The 17,804-nt window shown below is 43.5% G+C and overlaps 1 protein-coding gene across 1 annotated transcript in view; it reads right to left on the minus strand.

Annotated features, from left to right (window-relative positions):
* The window catches only part of igf2r (insulin-like growth factor 2 receptor), a 171,737-nt gene that overhangs the window by 62,717 nt on the left and 91,216 nt on the right, over window positions 1-17,804 (minus strand). The window contains exons 26-31 of the mRNA XM_060916407.1: window positions 4,959-5,162; window positions 4,718-4,848; window positions 4,525-4,628; window positions 4,093-4,226; window positions 1,436-1,632; window positions 680-806 (exon numbers count right to left, since the gene is read on the minus strand). Coding sequence (XP_060772390.1) covers window positions 680-806; window positions 1,436-1,632; window positions 4,093-4,226; window positions 4,525-4,628; window positions 4,718-4,848; window positions 4,959-5,162 — 897 coding nt within the window. The remainder of the gene's footprint in view (window positions 1-679; window positions 807-1,435; window positions 1,633-4,092; window positions 4,227-4,524; window positions 4,629-4,717; window positions 4,849-4,958; window positions 5,163-17,804) is intronic.

Consider the following 17,804-nt stretch of genomic DNA (forward strand, 5'->3'; position numbering starts at 1 on the left):
TAAAACACCCACAACCTACACACTAAATTTTAAACTCAAACATTATCCTGTCTGTCATGACTAGCACGTTTGTTTTTTTTTTTAAACCTAGAGGTGGATGATGTAACAAAAAAATGAACGCTATATCAATATACTCAAACACAGTATTGTTCAAAAGTCTTGGCACCCTATTGTTTTCTTCATATAAACTGTTATAGATTTCTACTTTATGATTTCTACATTATCGAGTAATGAACCAACAGTCTGAGAGAGTTCTACACAAACATACTGAACTTTACAACAGTTGCATGCATGTGAAATGGAAATAAATCGACTAAGGCAGGAAAAACTATTTTGGATAAAATTGTTATTGTCCGTTACAAGTAAACAGTAACGGATAACCAAACTTTATAATAAACTTAATCAATAATCAAACTCAATGTGTGATCTTCATTTTATGTTGCAGTTCAGAACTATTCTATGGGTTTCCTAAAAATAAATAAATAAATAAATAAATAAATAATAAAAAAACCAGTACTTGCAAAATAGGGGACAAGTGGAAATTAACCCCCACTTGTCCCCCAGGGCAAGTGGGTTTAAAAGTTAATGTCGAGCCCTGCCAGCTGATGTGTGTTGACGTTAAATAGAACTTTTGAATACTGCAATTGTACGAGGATGGGGATCTCGCTGTAGGACTCACCTGTCCGTGGATTAGTGACCTTGCAGTCTCCATGTTCTGTCCTGTTAAGGGGACATGCTGCTGCTGTAAACCACACAAAGCTGTACACACAGTCCTCTAGTGCAGTGATCAAAGTGGGCTTCGAGTCCTGCAGCCACACACAATTTTCATTTCAATATTCACCTAATTTATCTCTTTTAACATGGTCTGTCTCTATGCTTACAGACCCACTGTGCTGCATTTTCAAACCGTCCTTGATCCAAAACCACCTGATTAGTACAGGAGCTGCACCAGCAACCCTTGTACCCTTGATTATTCAAACATTAGACTCATCATGTAAATGCGTCCAATAATATTTTGGCTATCTACTGAAGAACCACTTCTCTCCAAGGCGTGGTCGAGGGGAAGTGCCATTTAACGGAAGCTTCAATTGCATGATTAACACCTTTGAGCCAGCACGCGAGCGTCCTGTTAGAGGGACCTCTGCCACCCAAACTAGTTCATTAATATACTAGTCCTGTTTCAGATGGGACCTGAAGCAAAACCGATTTAAGTACATAATTCTAATCATTTACGACTGCTGAAAACATTATTCATAAAAGCTATTGTTTTTACGCCTGTCTTAAATAGGTAACTAATCTGAATATGTACTAAAGAAATCTACATACATGTAAAAAATAATCATTAAAATCATGACTCGTTTCTCAAGACAATTCAGTTCAAGAACAGCATGGACCGTAAAACACAACGTGCGTGTGCTACACAATTTTGCCTCACCACTTTGTCAGGATCGCACTGAAAGCGGATGATGGTGGATCGTTTACGGTCTCCTCCAGGGCAGGTTGATCCATCCGTGTACTTCAGCACCAGCATGTTTCCCTCCCACTGTGGCTCGGACTGAGCTTCTCCCAGACTCACATACTCATCACCGGTCTTCCGACACGCTGCAGCGCTGCTCGGACAGCCCCATGAACCTGACACGTACACACAGACATGGAACAGCTATAAAACATCAGAAACTTTCTATGGCGCAAAGTACCAGAACAAATTTGAGCCAGGCTTTATTAACTGGCCACTGTTCCAGGACTAAATGTTCCAGGTGTATGTTTATGGTATCTATACAAAATTGGCATTAAAATGATGGTTTTAAGGGTGGAGCTAACAGTATAGGTGGTTGCTGACTGACTATGCACAAATGTTCAATTTCGCAAAAAAAAAAAGTATAATCAAACTAAACTATTTTATGGCACAATTGAAGAACAAACTTTTTTTTCTGAATTATATGGTGTGTGACTTGTTTTAGGGCAACAATAATTTGGGATTTTAACTAGCATCGGTCAAGAGCATCAGAGCAAATGGGTGGGACTGGTCAGGAGCATCTGAGTGGGATCGGTAAAGAGCATGCAAGCAGGATGGGTCGGGAATGGTCAGGAGCGTCCGAGCCGCATCGGTCAAGAGTGTCCGAGCGGGATTGGTCAGGACAGGTCAGGAGCGTCCGAGCTGGATCAGTCGAGAATGGTCAGGAGCGTCCAAGCTGGATCAGTCGGGAATGGTCAGGAGCATCCAAGCGGGATCGGTCAAGACAGGTCAGGAGCGTCCGAGACGGATCAGTCGGGACTTGTTAGTAGCGTCCGACTGTGATTGGTCAAGAGCATCCGAGCGGGATCAGTTGGGACTGGTCAGGGGCATCCAAGCAGGATCTGTCAGGACATGTCAGGAGCGTCCAAGCAGGATTGGTCAAGAGCATCCGAGCGGGATCAGTTGGGATTGGTCAGGAGCGTCCGAGCGGGACCGGTCAAGAGCGTCCGAGTGGGATCGGTTGGGACAGGTCAGGAGTGTCCGAGCAGGAGAGGTCAGGACAGGTCAGGAGCGTCCGAGTGGGATCGGTCAAGAGCATCCGAGCAGGATCGGTTGGGACAGATCAGGAGTGTCCAGGTGGGATCGGTCAGGACAGGTCAGGGGCGTCCAAGCGGGAGCAGTCAGGACAAGTCAGAAGTGTCTGAGCGGGATCGGTCAAGAGCGTCCGAGCAGGATCAGTTGGGACAGGTCAGGAGTATCCGAGTGGGCTCGGTCGTGACAGGTCAGGAGTGTCCGAGTGGAATAGGTTGGGACAGGTCAGGAGCGTCCGAGCGGGATAGGTTGGGACAGGTCAGGAGCGTCCGAGCAGGCTCGGTCAAGAGCGTCTGAGTGGGCTCGGTCGGGACAGGTCAGGAGTGTCCGAGCGGGATCGGCTGGGACAGGTCAGGAGTGTCCGAGTGGGATTGGTTGAGACAGGTCAGGAGTGTCCAAGCGAGACAGGTCAGAATAGGTCTGGAGCATCCGAGTGGGAGAGGTCGAGACAGGTCAGGAGCGTCCGAGCAAAACAGGTCAGGAGTGTCCGAGTGGGATCGGTTGGGATAGGTCAGGAGTGTGGAAGTGAGACAGGTCAGGAGCGTCTGAGCAGGCTTGGTCAAGAGCGTCTGAGTGGGATCGGTCGGGACAGGTCAGGAGTGTCCGAGCGGGATAGGTCGGGACAGGTCAGGAGCGTCCGAGCAGGCTCAGTCAAAAGCGTCTGAGTGGAATTGGTCGGGACAGGTCAGGAGTGTCCGAGCGGGATAGGTTGGGACAGGTCAGGAGTGTCCGAGCAGACTCGGTCAAGAGCATCTGAGTGGGATTGGTCGGGACAGGTCAGGAGTGTCCGAGCGAGACAGGTCAGAACAGGTCTGGAGCATCCGAGTGGGATAGGTCGAGACAGGTCAGGAGCATCCGAGCGAGACAGGTCAGGACAGGTCCAGAGCGTCCAAGTGGGATAGGTCGGGACAGGTCAGGAGCGTCCGAGCGAGACAGGTCGGGACAGGTCAGGAGCGTCCGAGCGAGACAGGTCAGGACAGGTCCAGAGCGTCCGAGTGGGATAGGTCGGGACAGGTCAGGAGCGTCCGAGCGGGACGGGTCAGGAGCGTCCGAGTGGGATCGGTCGGGATAGGTCAGGAGCATCCGAGCGAGACAGGTCGGGACAGGTCAGGAGCATGCAAGCGAGACAGGTCAGGAGCGTCCGAGCGAGACAGGTCGGGACAGGTCCAGAGCGTCCGAGCGGGATAGGTTGGGACAGGTCTGGAGCGTCTGAGCGGGATAGGTTGGGACAGGTCAAGAGCATCCGAGTGGGATCAGTTGGGACTGATCAGGAGCATCCAAGCAAGTGGGTGGGATTTTTAAGACTTTCAATGTTGACAATATCATAATGGTAAGCTGGTAAAAAGGAGCAACAATGATTGTACAAAATGAACAGTTTGTTCCTGTTTGGATCAGTTCTTGCCCCAACAGGTTTAATTTCTAAACACGGATTAAACCTGAATTTAAATATTCCACTTTCGAGTGACTCTGGACTAGTCTTCTGGACGAAGTTCTGCTCATTACCTCATATAAAAGCGGCAGGTTTACACATAGCTTTGACTCACCACTCTGAGGTACAAGAGATTTGCACACATTGATGTAGTAGCGCTTGTCTTTGTTTCCAGTCTCAGGCTGAACCACCCAGTTACTGCTGTGCAGAGCCAAGGAGGACAGATCATACGAGTGTCCCCTGCCATCACTGAAAAAGATCCGATTCAGATGGTGGTGAAACCAAGAACACAGTTTTTAATTAAAAATGAAAGAAGCTTTTTCCTTTCTCATGAGGAAAGATTAAAATATGGAAACCTAGGTATGAACTGTTAATTGTTTCACTCACTACAACCTAAAGAGGTGTTTACAAGCGGATTTGAAGATTGGGAATGACAGAATAGCGCATGGAGAGCACCAGGTGCTAAGTATTCTGTATCCATGTACTAAAACGTGAGCATTGGTGTGTGTGTGTGTGAGACAGTATGAATTGAGTCAGTCATTCTCACTTGTAGGAGCAGCTGGTGGTCTTAAAAGGAGGACAGGCCAAAGCAGTGTGCCATTCAAACAAGTAGGTGCAGTCTGCTGTCTCTCGGACAAACTCTGGCTTCCCCTACGGTGATCATTTAGAGAAAACACACTTGGAATACAGAAACCTACCACACCTGACTCAAAAAACTGCACAGATTGATGACATCATACCGGATTCTTGCTGTGGTCGCAGGAAAACATGATGGCTGTTGATCGCTCATAAATCTTGTGGCAGGTCTCCCCGTGTGTGTAGTTGATCATTATAACTCCATCATCAAATGTTAAATTTTGATTAGCCAATCCTGTAATGGGTAAACAAACAAATTATAGTAAAATATATATTCATTTTAAAAGGGGCATGATTTGGTTTCTTAAACAAAAAAACAAACAAACAAAAAAACCCCGTACTGACCGGAAATCCTGTGATTGGGACCTTCTACTTGGCAAGAGGAGACCATGCTATTAGCTCCATGTGAACACACTGATGTCTCAACAGGGCCACATATAGCAAAGTGATATTCATACTGCAGGCTCTTCACCTCATAATCCTTCCCGGACAGGGGAGTCAGGTCAAACTCATACCCACTCCTGGGGTCCTTTACCTTACAGTTTGCACCTAACAGAACAAAATAAGAAAAATTTATTTTTTTCACGATCCAAATCCTGCACTCTGGCTGGCTGGCGAGCGGGTCCGTATCCTACAGTACGGACCCCGGTTATGGACCTCTGGCGACTCGCTCGTTCACAACAACAAACATAGTAGAATTTGTCAACATTTATCTTTTTTTTTTAATAAGATTTATTTATAAGATTATTAAAAATCTTATAAATTTTTGCCAGCATTTCTCAGGAGAACAGCATTAATTTTACAGCATGGGTAGCGATAACGACAGTCTTCACAGCGAAAGCGAGTTTTACTACCCTGAGGAAGAAGAAATAAAAGAAAAGATTTCAGGAGAAAGTTAAAAACCTGTAATTTGCTAACGCCGAGCAAAAACATGGCTGAATCCTGAATGACTCAATTTTGTATAAATAGGGGACTACATAGGTGGCAAAATGTAGTTTTTTTCCTGCCATGGAAGTGCACTTGTATACCAAGGAGGAAGCAATTTACATTACAGCCGTGAATGAGGATTCAAAATGGCGGCTCGGCTCAGTTTTCCCTTTCGGGCGCTCTCGTTTTCTGTTAGAATTTGGTAAAGAAAAAAATAAATATATTATTTACCAGCTTAAGGTCGGTCCGTATGGTGAAATACCGTGACCTCGGCCTTGAATACTGACCTCGGCCCAGAGGGCCTCGCTCAGTACTTTCAAGACCTCAGTCACGGTATTTCACCATACGGACCTCCCAGCTGGTAAATAACATATTTATTTCCAAATAAAAGGTAGTAAAAGTTGGAGCATAGTGCACAGTTTCCAGAAGATTGCACAGATGATGGGCTTCTGTCTCAAATCTTGCCCCCCCCATTTCTGGAATTTTTCTTTCCTCAAAAGTACTGTTCAGCAAATTTGCCACTTCTAAACTTATTACTATGGAGGGGGGAAAAACATGGAGAAAAAAAAAAAAAAAAGTACTTTTGCAAGATTTCACAAAATATATATCTTTTTTTTCCCCCCTCCATGTCCCTTCAGGATCTCTGTATATAATGGAGGAACACCATCATACTTTTGTGTTTTGTTAAACATACAAAGACGAAATGCATGACGTGATGCATACAGGACCAGACTGTTAATCCCAATCCCGCCTGCCCGCGCCTTCTCCGCCTCTCCTGGCCAATCCCGCCCGCTCCTTCTCCGCCTCTCCTGGCCAATCCCATATTTTATTTATTTATTTTTTTTTATTCTTTTTGCCCATACTTCTTTGTGATATTTTATAATAAGCTTCAGGGGTCTGTTTCCCAAAATATAAACCAATTAGTATTTTAAACCTCAGTAATGCTAACCAGGATAAAACAGTTATTAAGGATGAATGAAAGGACATGGTAAATGCATCATACAGTGGGATGTAATCACCCAGTTCACATGCATGCTAATTAACCAGGCTTTTTTGTCCTGTGACAGGGTTCCTACACATTTTCCATTTCAAAATTCTATACTTTTTCCATACTCAAATTTCCAGACCATATTTGACACCACAGTACAAATAACTGGATGCTTATTATTTACAACCCCGATTCCAAAAAAGTTGGGACAAAGTACAAATTGTAAAAAACGGAATGCAATAATTTACAAATCTCAAAAACTGATATTGTATTCACAATAGAACAACATATCAAATGTCGAAAGTGAGACATTTCGAAATTTCATGCCAAATATTGGCTCATTTGAAATTTCATGACAGCAACACATCTCAAAAAAGTTGGGACAGGGGCAATAAGAGGCTGGAAAAGTTAAAGGTACAAAAAAGGAACAGCTGGAGAACCAAATTGCAACTCATTAGGTCAACTGGCAATAGGTCATTAACATGACTGGGTATAAAAAGAGCATCTTGGAGTGGCAGCGGCTCTCAGAAGTAAAGATGGGAAGAGGATCGCCAATCCCCCTAATTCTGCGCCGACAAATAGTGGAGCAATATCAGAAAGGAGTTCGACAGTGTAAAATTGCAAAGAGTTTGAACATATCATCATCTACAGTGCATAATATCATCAAAAGATTCAGAGAATCTGGAAGAATCTCTGTGCGTAAGGGTCAAGGCCGGAAAACCATACTGGGTGCCCGTGATCTTCGGGCCCTTAGACGGCACTGCATCACATACAGGCATGCTTCTGTATTGGACATCACAAAATGGGCTCAGGAATATTTCCAGAGAACATTATCTGTGAACACAATTCACCGTGCCATCCGCCGTTGCCAGCTAAAACTCTATAGTTCAAAGAAGAAGCTGTATCTAAACATAATCCAGAAGCGCAGATGTCTTCTCTGGGCCAAGGCTCATTTAAAATGGACTGTGGCAAAGTGGAAAACTGTTCTGTGGTCAGACGAATCAAAATTTGAAGTTCTTTATGGAAATCAGGGACACCGTGTCATTCGGACTAAAGAGGAGAAGGACGACCCAAGTTGTTATCAGCGCTCAGTTCAGAAGCCTGCATCTCTGATGCTATGGGGTTGCATTAGTGCGTGGGGCATGGGCAGCTTACACATCTGGAAAGACACCATCAATGCTGAAAGGTATATCCAGGTTCTAGAGCAACATATGCTCCCATCCAGACGACGTCTCTTTCAGGGAAGACCTTGCATTTTCCAACATGACAATGCCAAACCACATACTGCATCAATTACAGCATCATGGCTGCGTAGAAGAAGGGTCCGGGTACTGAACTGGCCAGCCTGCAGTCCAGATCTTTCACCCATAGAAAACATTTGGCGCATCATAAAACGGAAGATACGACAAAAAAGACCTAAGGCAGTTGAGCAACTAGAATCCTACATTAGACGAGAATGGGTTAACATTCCTATCCCTAAACTTGAGCAACTTGTCTCCTCAGTCCCCAGACGTTTACAGACTGTTGTAAAGAGAAAAGGGGATGCCTCACAGTGGGAAACATGGCCTTGTCCCAAATTTTTGAGATGTGGTGTTGTCATGAAATTTAAAAATCACCTAATCTTTCTCTTTAAATGATACATTTTCTCAGTTTAAACATTTGATATGTCATCTATGTTCTATTCTGAATAAAATATGGAATTTTGAAACTTCCACATCATTGCATTCTGTTTTTATTTACAATTTGTATTTTGTCTCAACTTTTTTGGAATCGCGGTTGTAAATCAGGGGTCGGCAACCCTAGGCACGCGTGCCACAACTGGCACGCCGAGGAATTTCCAGTGGCACACTGACGATGATACACAAACCTAATTATTCAACACATTAAAAATGTTCAAACGTTATCTTGAACTGTCATTGGCTGTTGCATGGCGAGCCTGCTCTTTTAGCATGACTACACAACCATAGACATATAAACATAGACGCTGCCTTCTGCGTAGAATCATACGTCATCCTCGCCGCCATATTGGATGTGGCAAAGTGGAGATTCTTCAACCGTCTCTGGTATAGCGTCTAGACAGTAGCCGAGAATAAAGATGCCTCGTTCATGTGCTGCGTTTAACTGTACCAACAGGTTTATCGTCCAAACGAGATCACATGGGATTACCTTTCACAGGTGAGACTGGAAAAATACTTTTCATTGTATTTGGTCATTATAACGTAATTTTACGAACAGATTTTTCTGACTTTGTGGCTAATATGAAGTCTCGCGCATAATAGCCGCTCGGTGAAACCTGTCTCCAAACAACGAAGTATTTCCTTCGTAACTATGCTGATTGTTGTTAGTTGCTTAGCTAACTCTTCATATACTATGTAGGTTTCCCAAAAATAAAGACATGAAAAAGCAGTGGGAGACAGCTGTGCGACGGGAAGGGTTTTCTGCTACTCCGTCATCCATGCTCTGCAGTGAACACTTCAGAACGGAGGATTTTGACAGAACAGGTCAGACAGTCAGGATCAGAGAGGGAGCTGTTCCTTCAGTCTTCAGTTTCCCAGCTCATCTCCACCGGGTAGGTGTATAGTTATAAGCAGTGAGAACTAGATAATACAGTGCCACACTATGATGAACGTTTCTGAATGTATGATGAATGTTTTTAACCTTTCTGAATGTGAAGGAATCAGTGATGTATTTTGTTTTGGTATGACGTTAGAACCTGGCCAAACTCAGTTTGGCGGTCATTCAGCTCACTTTATTCAACGAAAGTAGGTCTGTGTGGTGACTCAATAAATAAAACAGTAAATTTTTATTTTCATTCACTATTTCCATCATTTATCATATTCAGTCTTGTAGGTTGGTTATTGTGGCCTCAGGTTTTGGTAGCTTGCTACAGTATGCTGACTGATTAGCTTACCTGAGCTATCTATCGCGTATCTGTCGCTAGTTTGCAGTGTACAGGGTATTTCGCACACTATTTATAACCATCACATTAAAGTTATATACGTTGTTTTGATGCCTGTTTGTTTCCCAAATATATACGTGTGTGTCTTAATGGGTGAATAAAAGGCATTGAGTTAAATATTATTGTAGAAAGGGGCTTTATGAAGTTCAGTCCTTTTACTTGCATTGGTTTACGGGAAAGATTTGCCACATCAAATATGGCGGACACTGACGTATCCCAGCAACGGGGCCACCAGCTCAATGTGGCGTCTATGTTTATATGTCTATGTACACAACAATATAGCGCCCCCCTCCCAGTGTTGCCAGATACTGCTGACGTTTTCCAGCCCAAAATATGTTCAAAACCCACCAAAATACACTTAAAACCGCCCAATCTGGCAACACTGTCCCCTCCCCATATTTCTCACGAGACGGGCCCACTTGATGCAGCAGTTGCACCAAGATGGCAAAGAAGCCGACAGTTCGGGCTTTCCTCTCCTCGTGGACCAAAGAATATGGGTTCGTTTCTCAGAGGGACCGTGCTGTGTGCACGTTGTGTTTTAAAAGTGTTGCGTGTCGAACATCCAGTGTTAAACATCATTTTGAGGCAAAGCGCGAAAAGACTTTCAAAGATCAGGCAGATAGGGACGAATCAATGTCACACGCAGTGTGCAGATATGGGAAGCAAGCCCACACTTTAAAAGTCTTTGCCTCAGCTAAAAACAATGCCACTGAAGCTAGCTATATAATTTCTCACTGCATAGCTAAACATGGAAAGCCATTCACAGACGGTGGATACATTAAGGAAGCCTTTCTCTCCAGCTCGGATAGTCTTTTTGAGGGGCTGCCAAATAAAGAGACAATAAAATCAAGAATAAAAGACATGCCTGTATCAGCCAGAACTGTTGAGCGACGAATAGATAGTTTTCACATGACGTCACAGAGTCGGGGATTCCCTAGTGCCGGCCATCTTGCGGGTCAAGCTTACCGTACGGGTCACTGAGCACACATTGTAAAGCGCGAGTACAAAGTCTTCAAAAAGAACCCAAGCAGGCTATTTAAAGCTAGTAATGGTGCACACCTGTTGTATTCACGGCTGTCGTAATAGGTCAGATGATGACGTCAAGCGGAGCTTTTATGGAATTCCCACTGTATGGGAGCACGAAGGCAAGCAAACAAAGAAACTCGGCATACAAAGGAGAAATCTATGGCTTGCGAGAATCAACCGCAAGGATTATCAGCCTTCCAAACACAGCAAAGTCTGCTCCGATCATTTTATAAGTGGTAAGTTGTTTAAATAAACAATCAATTGTGTTTAAGTTTGTTTTTGGAAACCAAAACATCATGTAAACAATCTCTGGAGAATGCCTAACTGGAACCGCCGAGTGTACGTTTACATTGTAATGTACACTTAATATCACTCGTTTGTCACGTTTCTATTTGACACTTGTCACTTCACTCACGCAAGGGTCATTTTTGAAAAACATTTTAGGTCTACTCTGTATGCAGGGATGCAAACAGCGCGCCTTTTGGCGGATGCCGCCTTTTTCACGGCTGAATCGCGCAAATCCGATTTTTTTTTTTTTTGGGGGGGGCGTTGGAGTGTCTGATTATAATTTCAAAGTAAATTCTGTATTAAAATTACTAAATAAGCAAATCCGTTACAGTCCATGAAACATAGGAAGTATAAGGATGAGAGAAAAAAAACAGTGACTCGGAAAGCTGCGCACATTTGCGCAGCTTCGCGCAAATGTGCGCAGCTTTCCGATGCAAAGTAATATTGAACAGTATTCATAATAGTCTTAAATCAACTCGATATTATACACACACATTATATTTATATGCAGTGTTGAGAGCTCTAAAATTCCAATACCTTGGCTGTAATTAGGACACGACTGTCACTTGTTTTTATATGGTGGACTTCACGGACCCAGCCACAGACAAAATAATTGTATGACTCCAGCGACTTGTATGCTTTGAGGTCGTCAAGTGCGTAGGCACTTTTACAATTCACGAAATAGTTCACAATATCAGGGTACGATATGGATGGCAGCCCTGCATAGTCACTTGAAAATGCATCTTTGTCCACTTCGTAGGGGTCAATTCCCCCAATCAAGGCCAGTTTGGCTGCATACCGTTGTCGTGAGATGTCATCCAATGTATCCATATACTTCCGTTTGCTTGATTTTGCTGACATCGATCTTTATTTTAGAAAGCTGACTATATAACTTTATAAATTCGTCCGAGATAACGTAGCCGGTAATGGTGATGGTCCTTTGTTTGCCCCACAATATGGCGGCTGGAGGGCGTTCCCTGGAATGCCGTGACGTCAGTGAAAACTATTAGTGAAATGGCAGAAAACGTAAGGGTGCAGCAAACAACTGGCATAAAAGATGCAGCGGTATTTAGCATTGCGCTTGACGAAAGCGTAGATGTGAATGATGTGGCACGTTTGGCAGTGATGGCAAGATATTGTGGTGTGACTGTGAGAGAGGAGCTCTGCTGTTTAAAGCCAGTGAACCCTGCTGGGCATCTTTACCCGAAAAGTTCAACTGTCTTCGCAATATCGCACTGGCTTTATCGTCAGTGTTCGGATCAACATATCTGTGTGAACAGATATTTTCGCACATGAAGAATGTACTTTGCCCCTCCCGAAGTCGTCTAACAACGGGCTATTCGGAAGCATGTGTCCAACTCAAAGTGACCAATTACTGTACCGTCCCCACATCTCGGCGCTAAGTAAGGAGAAGCAGGGCCGGGGATCACACTGACTGATAGGCAAAACATTTATTTTATAACAAGGCTACTTCAAATTTGCAGTTTATTGTTAAACCACTTTATGTAGGCTACTTGTCAATGTTCTCTGACACTCATTATTTAATTTTTTTTCTGCAGTTTTATTATTCATCAGTTCCATTTCCATTAGGCTGCTACGTCTTTATTGTGAATAACTTGGGCCTGTTACGTACTGAAAGATTTTGGATGTTATTTTGTGAATTTGTATAAGCTGCTTGCAATGTTGTTATCCAATGTGTGTGGGGGGGGTGTTCTTAAACCTTGTGTGTGAGGTTAATGGCATAAAACAAGTGCAATGGTGTTTTACATTTGCTCAATGCATTAAATATCCATATCCGTCTAAAATGTGTGGTGTCTAATTACACATAGTTAACAACACCTATTTGAATGGCACACTAACTAACAAGAAAATTTCTAATTGGCACTACATGGCAAAAAGGTTGCCGACCCCTGATTTAAATAAATGATTTTAAAATCAAACTGTTAATATGCATACTACATTGCGAGTATGTAAGCTAGCATGTTGCCAAATAATTGCCAGAAGCAAGAAAGTAATTGTATTTTCCATCAATCACGCCTGGGGGCCACCCCACAACACCGGCATTCTTACATTTGTGGTTCTGCAATGTGCGTTCACACTTTTTTTTTTTTTTTTTAGTTCTGCACAGGTACGATGTAGCCCAATGTCCTGACGTCAGACAATTCAACGATGGCAGATGCCACAGAAATCACCTCAGACATATCCCACACACCTCCTGCCTCGCTTAAATTAAACATCAAGCACACACCGGTTTGAACATTTTGGCTTAATTTTATATTTTAGAAAAGTTGGGGGGGGGGGGGGGGGGGGGGGGGGATTAATTTTTCTTCATTCTGGAGGCTTTTTATACCCACTTCTAGGTATTGAGGTATTTCACCTGACGTCACAGGGTCACGTGACGCCCCGGTGTCCGCCATTTTGAAGGTCAAGCTAGCTAATGTCAACAACATAGTAGCTAGTATGTTACTGTAGCAATGTTTACGTTCAGTCATTTGGATGACTGTTAAAACCTTTCAGTCTCAAGTTTTTCCTTTACTGTATTTACTAGTTTACTGTAATTATGATCCAGCAGCTATTTACACCGGATCCAGTGTAAATAGCTGCCGGAGCGCGCTCCGGCTTGCTCCCCCTCAAATTAAGCAGCGCACTCCGGCTTGCTCCCGGAGCACTCCGGGAGCAAGCTGGAGCACCCTGCTTAATTTGAGGGGGAGCAAGCCGGAGCGCGCTCCGGCAGCTATTTACACTGGATCCGGTGTAAATAGCTGCCGGATCATAATTACAGTAAACTAGTAAATACAGTAAAGGAAAAACTTGAGACTGAAAGGTTTTAACAGTCATCCAAATGACTGAACGTAAACATTGCTACAGTAACATACTAGCTACTATGTTGTTGACATTAGCTAGTGCTATCAGCTAGCTGCTAGTACACTGCTACAACACAGACACCGACCCTAATAATACAGTTCTTGGTCATTGCCTGGTAACAGCAAATTTATAACGGGCCATGTCTCAACAGACTAAGAAGTTATTTCAATGACATTTAATAACATTTTGTTTATCCTGAGGACCGAAAGTAAATGAAAATGTGAACAAACCTTAGCTGTAATAAGATGGCGACCACCGGCTCCAGGGACGACCCGCTGATGTAGGCATGTTACCCAGCCTGACACAAAATATTTGTAGGCATCCAAACTCTTATACGCTTTCAGATCAATACCTGTGTATGGCGATGGGTTTTTAACGACATAGGTATACAGATCACGTGGGCCGAAGTCAGGCACCTATACCATTGAAAATTGTCCAATAAGCTTTCCTCATTTTGACTTATTTCTTTCTATAAAAGTTCTAAAATGGGGGGGGGGGGAATCACAATGGTGCTAATTTGCGAGTGTTTTTTACTAGTTTTAAAGAGCTGTTTTCTAGAAAACTAAGCAAGTCTCAGACATGCCACTTGGTGACCAAAGTCTCAATAAACTTTTCAGGCCAGGGCTATGTTAATATACAGTGCTGAGCGTAAATGAGTGCACCCCCTTTGAAAAGTAACATTTTAAACAATATCTCAATGAAGACAATTTCCAAAATGTTGACAAGACAAAGTTTAATAAAACATCTGTTTAACTTATAACGTGAAAGTAAGGTTAATAATATAACAGATTACACATTTTTCAGTTTTACTCAAATGTGTACAATAATCACATACTTTTTGTCTTGTACATTCTTATTCTAATAGTATCATATTATATATATATAAAATTCCCTCTGAAATGTCTATGTAATGCATCTATGTTGTTCCAGTACCACAATATTTCCAGGCGTTTCACTGATTTTTTTTTTTCAATTTTTACATAGGTACAAGTATCACTGCATTACACACATGAGTTTACTGATAATTTATCTCTTACAAAACACTGTCGTATCATCAGATAATTAGCTGATTTTCACTACAGGTAGTCATCGACTTACGACTGCGTTTGGTTATGACTGACCGGTCGTAAACCGATCTGGTCGTAAGTCGGCCTATGTTAAATGAACGTAAGTATATTGTGATGTGTAATGATATTGTAATCATCTTAAAGTCTTATTTTAGCAACATTTTCTTATTGCATTACCTTGGCTCATTATTTGGTTTAAGTCAAACACTGCATACTACACTGCGTACAGTACAATTCGTTTAATATGTGCAAAACAAAAAATACGAAATACAGGTGTGAAAAATAGAAAACATTTTAGTTTGAAACATACTAAAACGCAAAATACAAAAAACTTAGTGACCGCTGGCATCACTGGTGCTTGGCTGTGGGTCGTCTATGTTAGGGTTCCCCAAACTGCGGGCCACCTACGGCCCGCCACGCCCCTTTGACCGCCCCCCCCCCACCTCTCTGCACCTCACCATTTGAACTGGCCCTAAGAAACAATCCTCGCAAACTTTTTTTTTTATAAAACATTTTTTTAAATATTTTATTTTAGTTAGCCTACTTGTTTTGTGAAATAATAACAGGACTCTACAAACGAGGGCGGTAATCACTGTGCATTCCGTCACCTGGGATTCGAACTCGCGGCCGTCAGTATGTAAGTGGCCGTGAGCCAAACAGTGGAACTGTCAATCTGATCGCCAGCGCTTCTATCACGCTTTAAAAGCGACGTTTACTAACGTTCTATTGGTTGACATCTGTTACATCTGCATCTTGTTTTTTAACACTAAAATATATTTTTATTAACCATTTATATTTTATATAATTGTATATGTGTGTCTGTATTATTTATATGATGCATTTTTATGACCGAATTTCCGCCACCTGACAAGCTGATCCTCAGGCGCAGAGAATATTACAGTTGAACAGCAGTGAAATGGCGTGCAGTAAAGTGAGGAAAATTGACAGAGAGTGTCGGGTTTTTAAAGAACAATGGACCAAGGATTATTTTTTTGTTCCATGGAAGGACCGTGCAATTTGTATCATATGTAAAGAAAATGTGGCCGTGTTTAAAGAATACAACCTTCGCCGCCATCACGAAACCCGGCACAAAGAGCATGCTAGCTTGAGCGGGCAAGCGAGAGGTGATAAGATTCGGCGTCTGAAAGGCGGGCTAGCTGCTCAGCAGGATGCTTTCCTTCGTCAATCTCGGGTCAACCTGGCTGCTGTCCGAGCTAGCTTCAAAGTAGCTCACCTACTGGCTACCCACAGCAAGCCGTTCACAGACGGAGAATTCGGGAAGGCCGTGATGCTGGCTGTGGCCGAGGAGGTGTGTCCCGATAAGAAAGATGCCTTCAGTGCGGAGAGTCTCTCTGCACAAACTATGACGAGGCGAATTGAGGACATGGGGGAAAACGTCTTTGACCAACTGAGAGAGAAAGCCTCAGAATTCAAGTTTTTTGCTTTAGCCATGGATGAAAGTAATGACGTACAGGACACGGCACAGCTGCTGATTTTTATTCGTGGGGTCAACACACGTTTTGAAGTGTCAGAGGAGCTGGCATCACTGAGAAGCCTAAAAGGCTCAACAACTGGAGAAGACCTTTTTGTCGAAGTGTGCAAAACAATGGGCGAACTAGGTCTGCAATGGTCTAATTTTGCCAGTGTCACTACAGATGGTGCGCCTAGCATGGTTGGAGCTACGAGGGGGCTAGTAGGGCGCTTGAACGGCGAGTTCGAGGAACGAGGTCTCGCCCCACCAATTCAAGTCTACTGCCTGATTCACCAGCAAGCTCTATGCTGCAAAGTTTTGAAGTGGGCGTCTGTGATGAAGGTGGTTGTGCACTGTGTCAACTAAATCCGGAAAAATGGGCTGAAACACAGGCAGTTCCAGGCCTTTCTCTCCGAGCTGGAGTCTGCTTACCAGGATGTGCTGTACTACACAGAAATCCGATGGTTAAGTCGAGGCAAAGTATTGCGCCGTTTCTACGACCTGCTGCCCGAAATCAACACCTTCCTCCAGTCTAAAGGTGAAACGGTACGAGAGCTGACCGAACCCGAATGGAAATGGGACCTCGCGTTTTTAACTGATGTGACTGAAATGTTGAACCACCTCAACCTACAGCTCCAAGGCAAAGGGAATCTCATCAGCGACATGTATTCCCACATCAAAGCATTCGAGGTCAAGCTGCAGCTGCTTGTGCGTCAGGTCCAAAAGCTGCCACCCAAAGCTACTGCGCCGAGAAACCAGCCGCCCCTTTCCCAGCCGCAAAGTGCAAGGATGCCCTGCAAATGCTGCAGCGAGAGTTTAGTGTGCGTTTCCGCGAGCTTCATGTCAACAGCAAGGAAATACGTCTGTTCCAGAACCCCTTTGCTACTGACATAGACGACGCACCTCCCTCTCTTCAGTTTGAATTAGCCGAGCTGCAGAATTGTGATGTCCTTAAAGACGCATTCAAGTCTGACTGCCTCCTTCAGTTCTATGCTGCGCTACCAGAGGGCACTTACCCAAACATTAAACAGCATGCTCTGAAGATGTGTACAGTTTTTGGCAGCACCTACATATGCGAGCAGACGTTTTCCCGCATGAAGCGAATAAAAAATCCAACAAGGAACAGACTCTCAGATGAACATTTGCATCAAACTTTGAGACTGGCTACCACTAGGCTACACCCAGACATCGGACTTCTTACCAGTCAGACGCAAGCACACAGTTCACACTGATATGGTAAATATACTGATTTTAACCATTACAATTTTATATGGCTGTAAACATGAAATATGAATGATCTTTTAATTTGCTACAGCTACACTGTATTTGTAAAATCACATCACAAGGAACAACAGGCAGCATATTTTTGTCATTTACTGAATGTGTCCAATATCATCCCTTTATGCCAGGTTTCCAGACAGCAAGAGAGGGGACTGCAACTGCTGACCTCAAAGATCACTGTCCATCTATCCTGCCTCCTACCCAGGCTACAACAAGTACAAATCCAGTTTACCTATCCCTACCTACTGCACATACAGTGGTGCTTGAAAGTTTGTGAACCCTTTAGAATTTTCTATATTTCTGCATAAATATGACCTAA

The sequence above is a fragment of the Neoarius graeffei genome, chromosome 3 (genome assembly GCF_027579695.1).
Source record: "Neoarius graeffei isolate fNeoGra1 chromosome 3, fNeoGra1.pri, whole genome shotgun sequence".
NCBI lineage: Eukaryota > Metazoa > Chordata > Actinopteri > Siluriformes > Ariidae > Neoarius > Neoarius graeffei.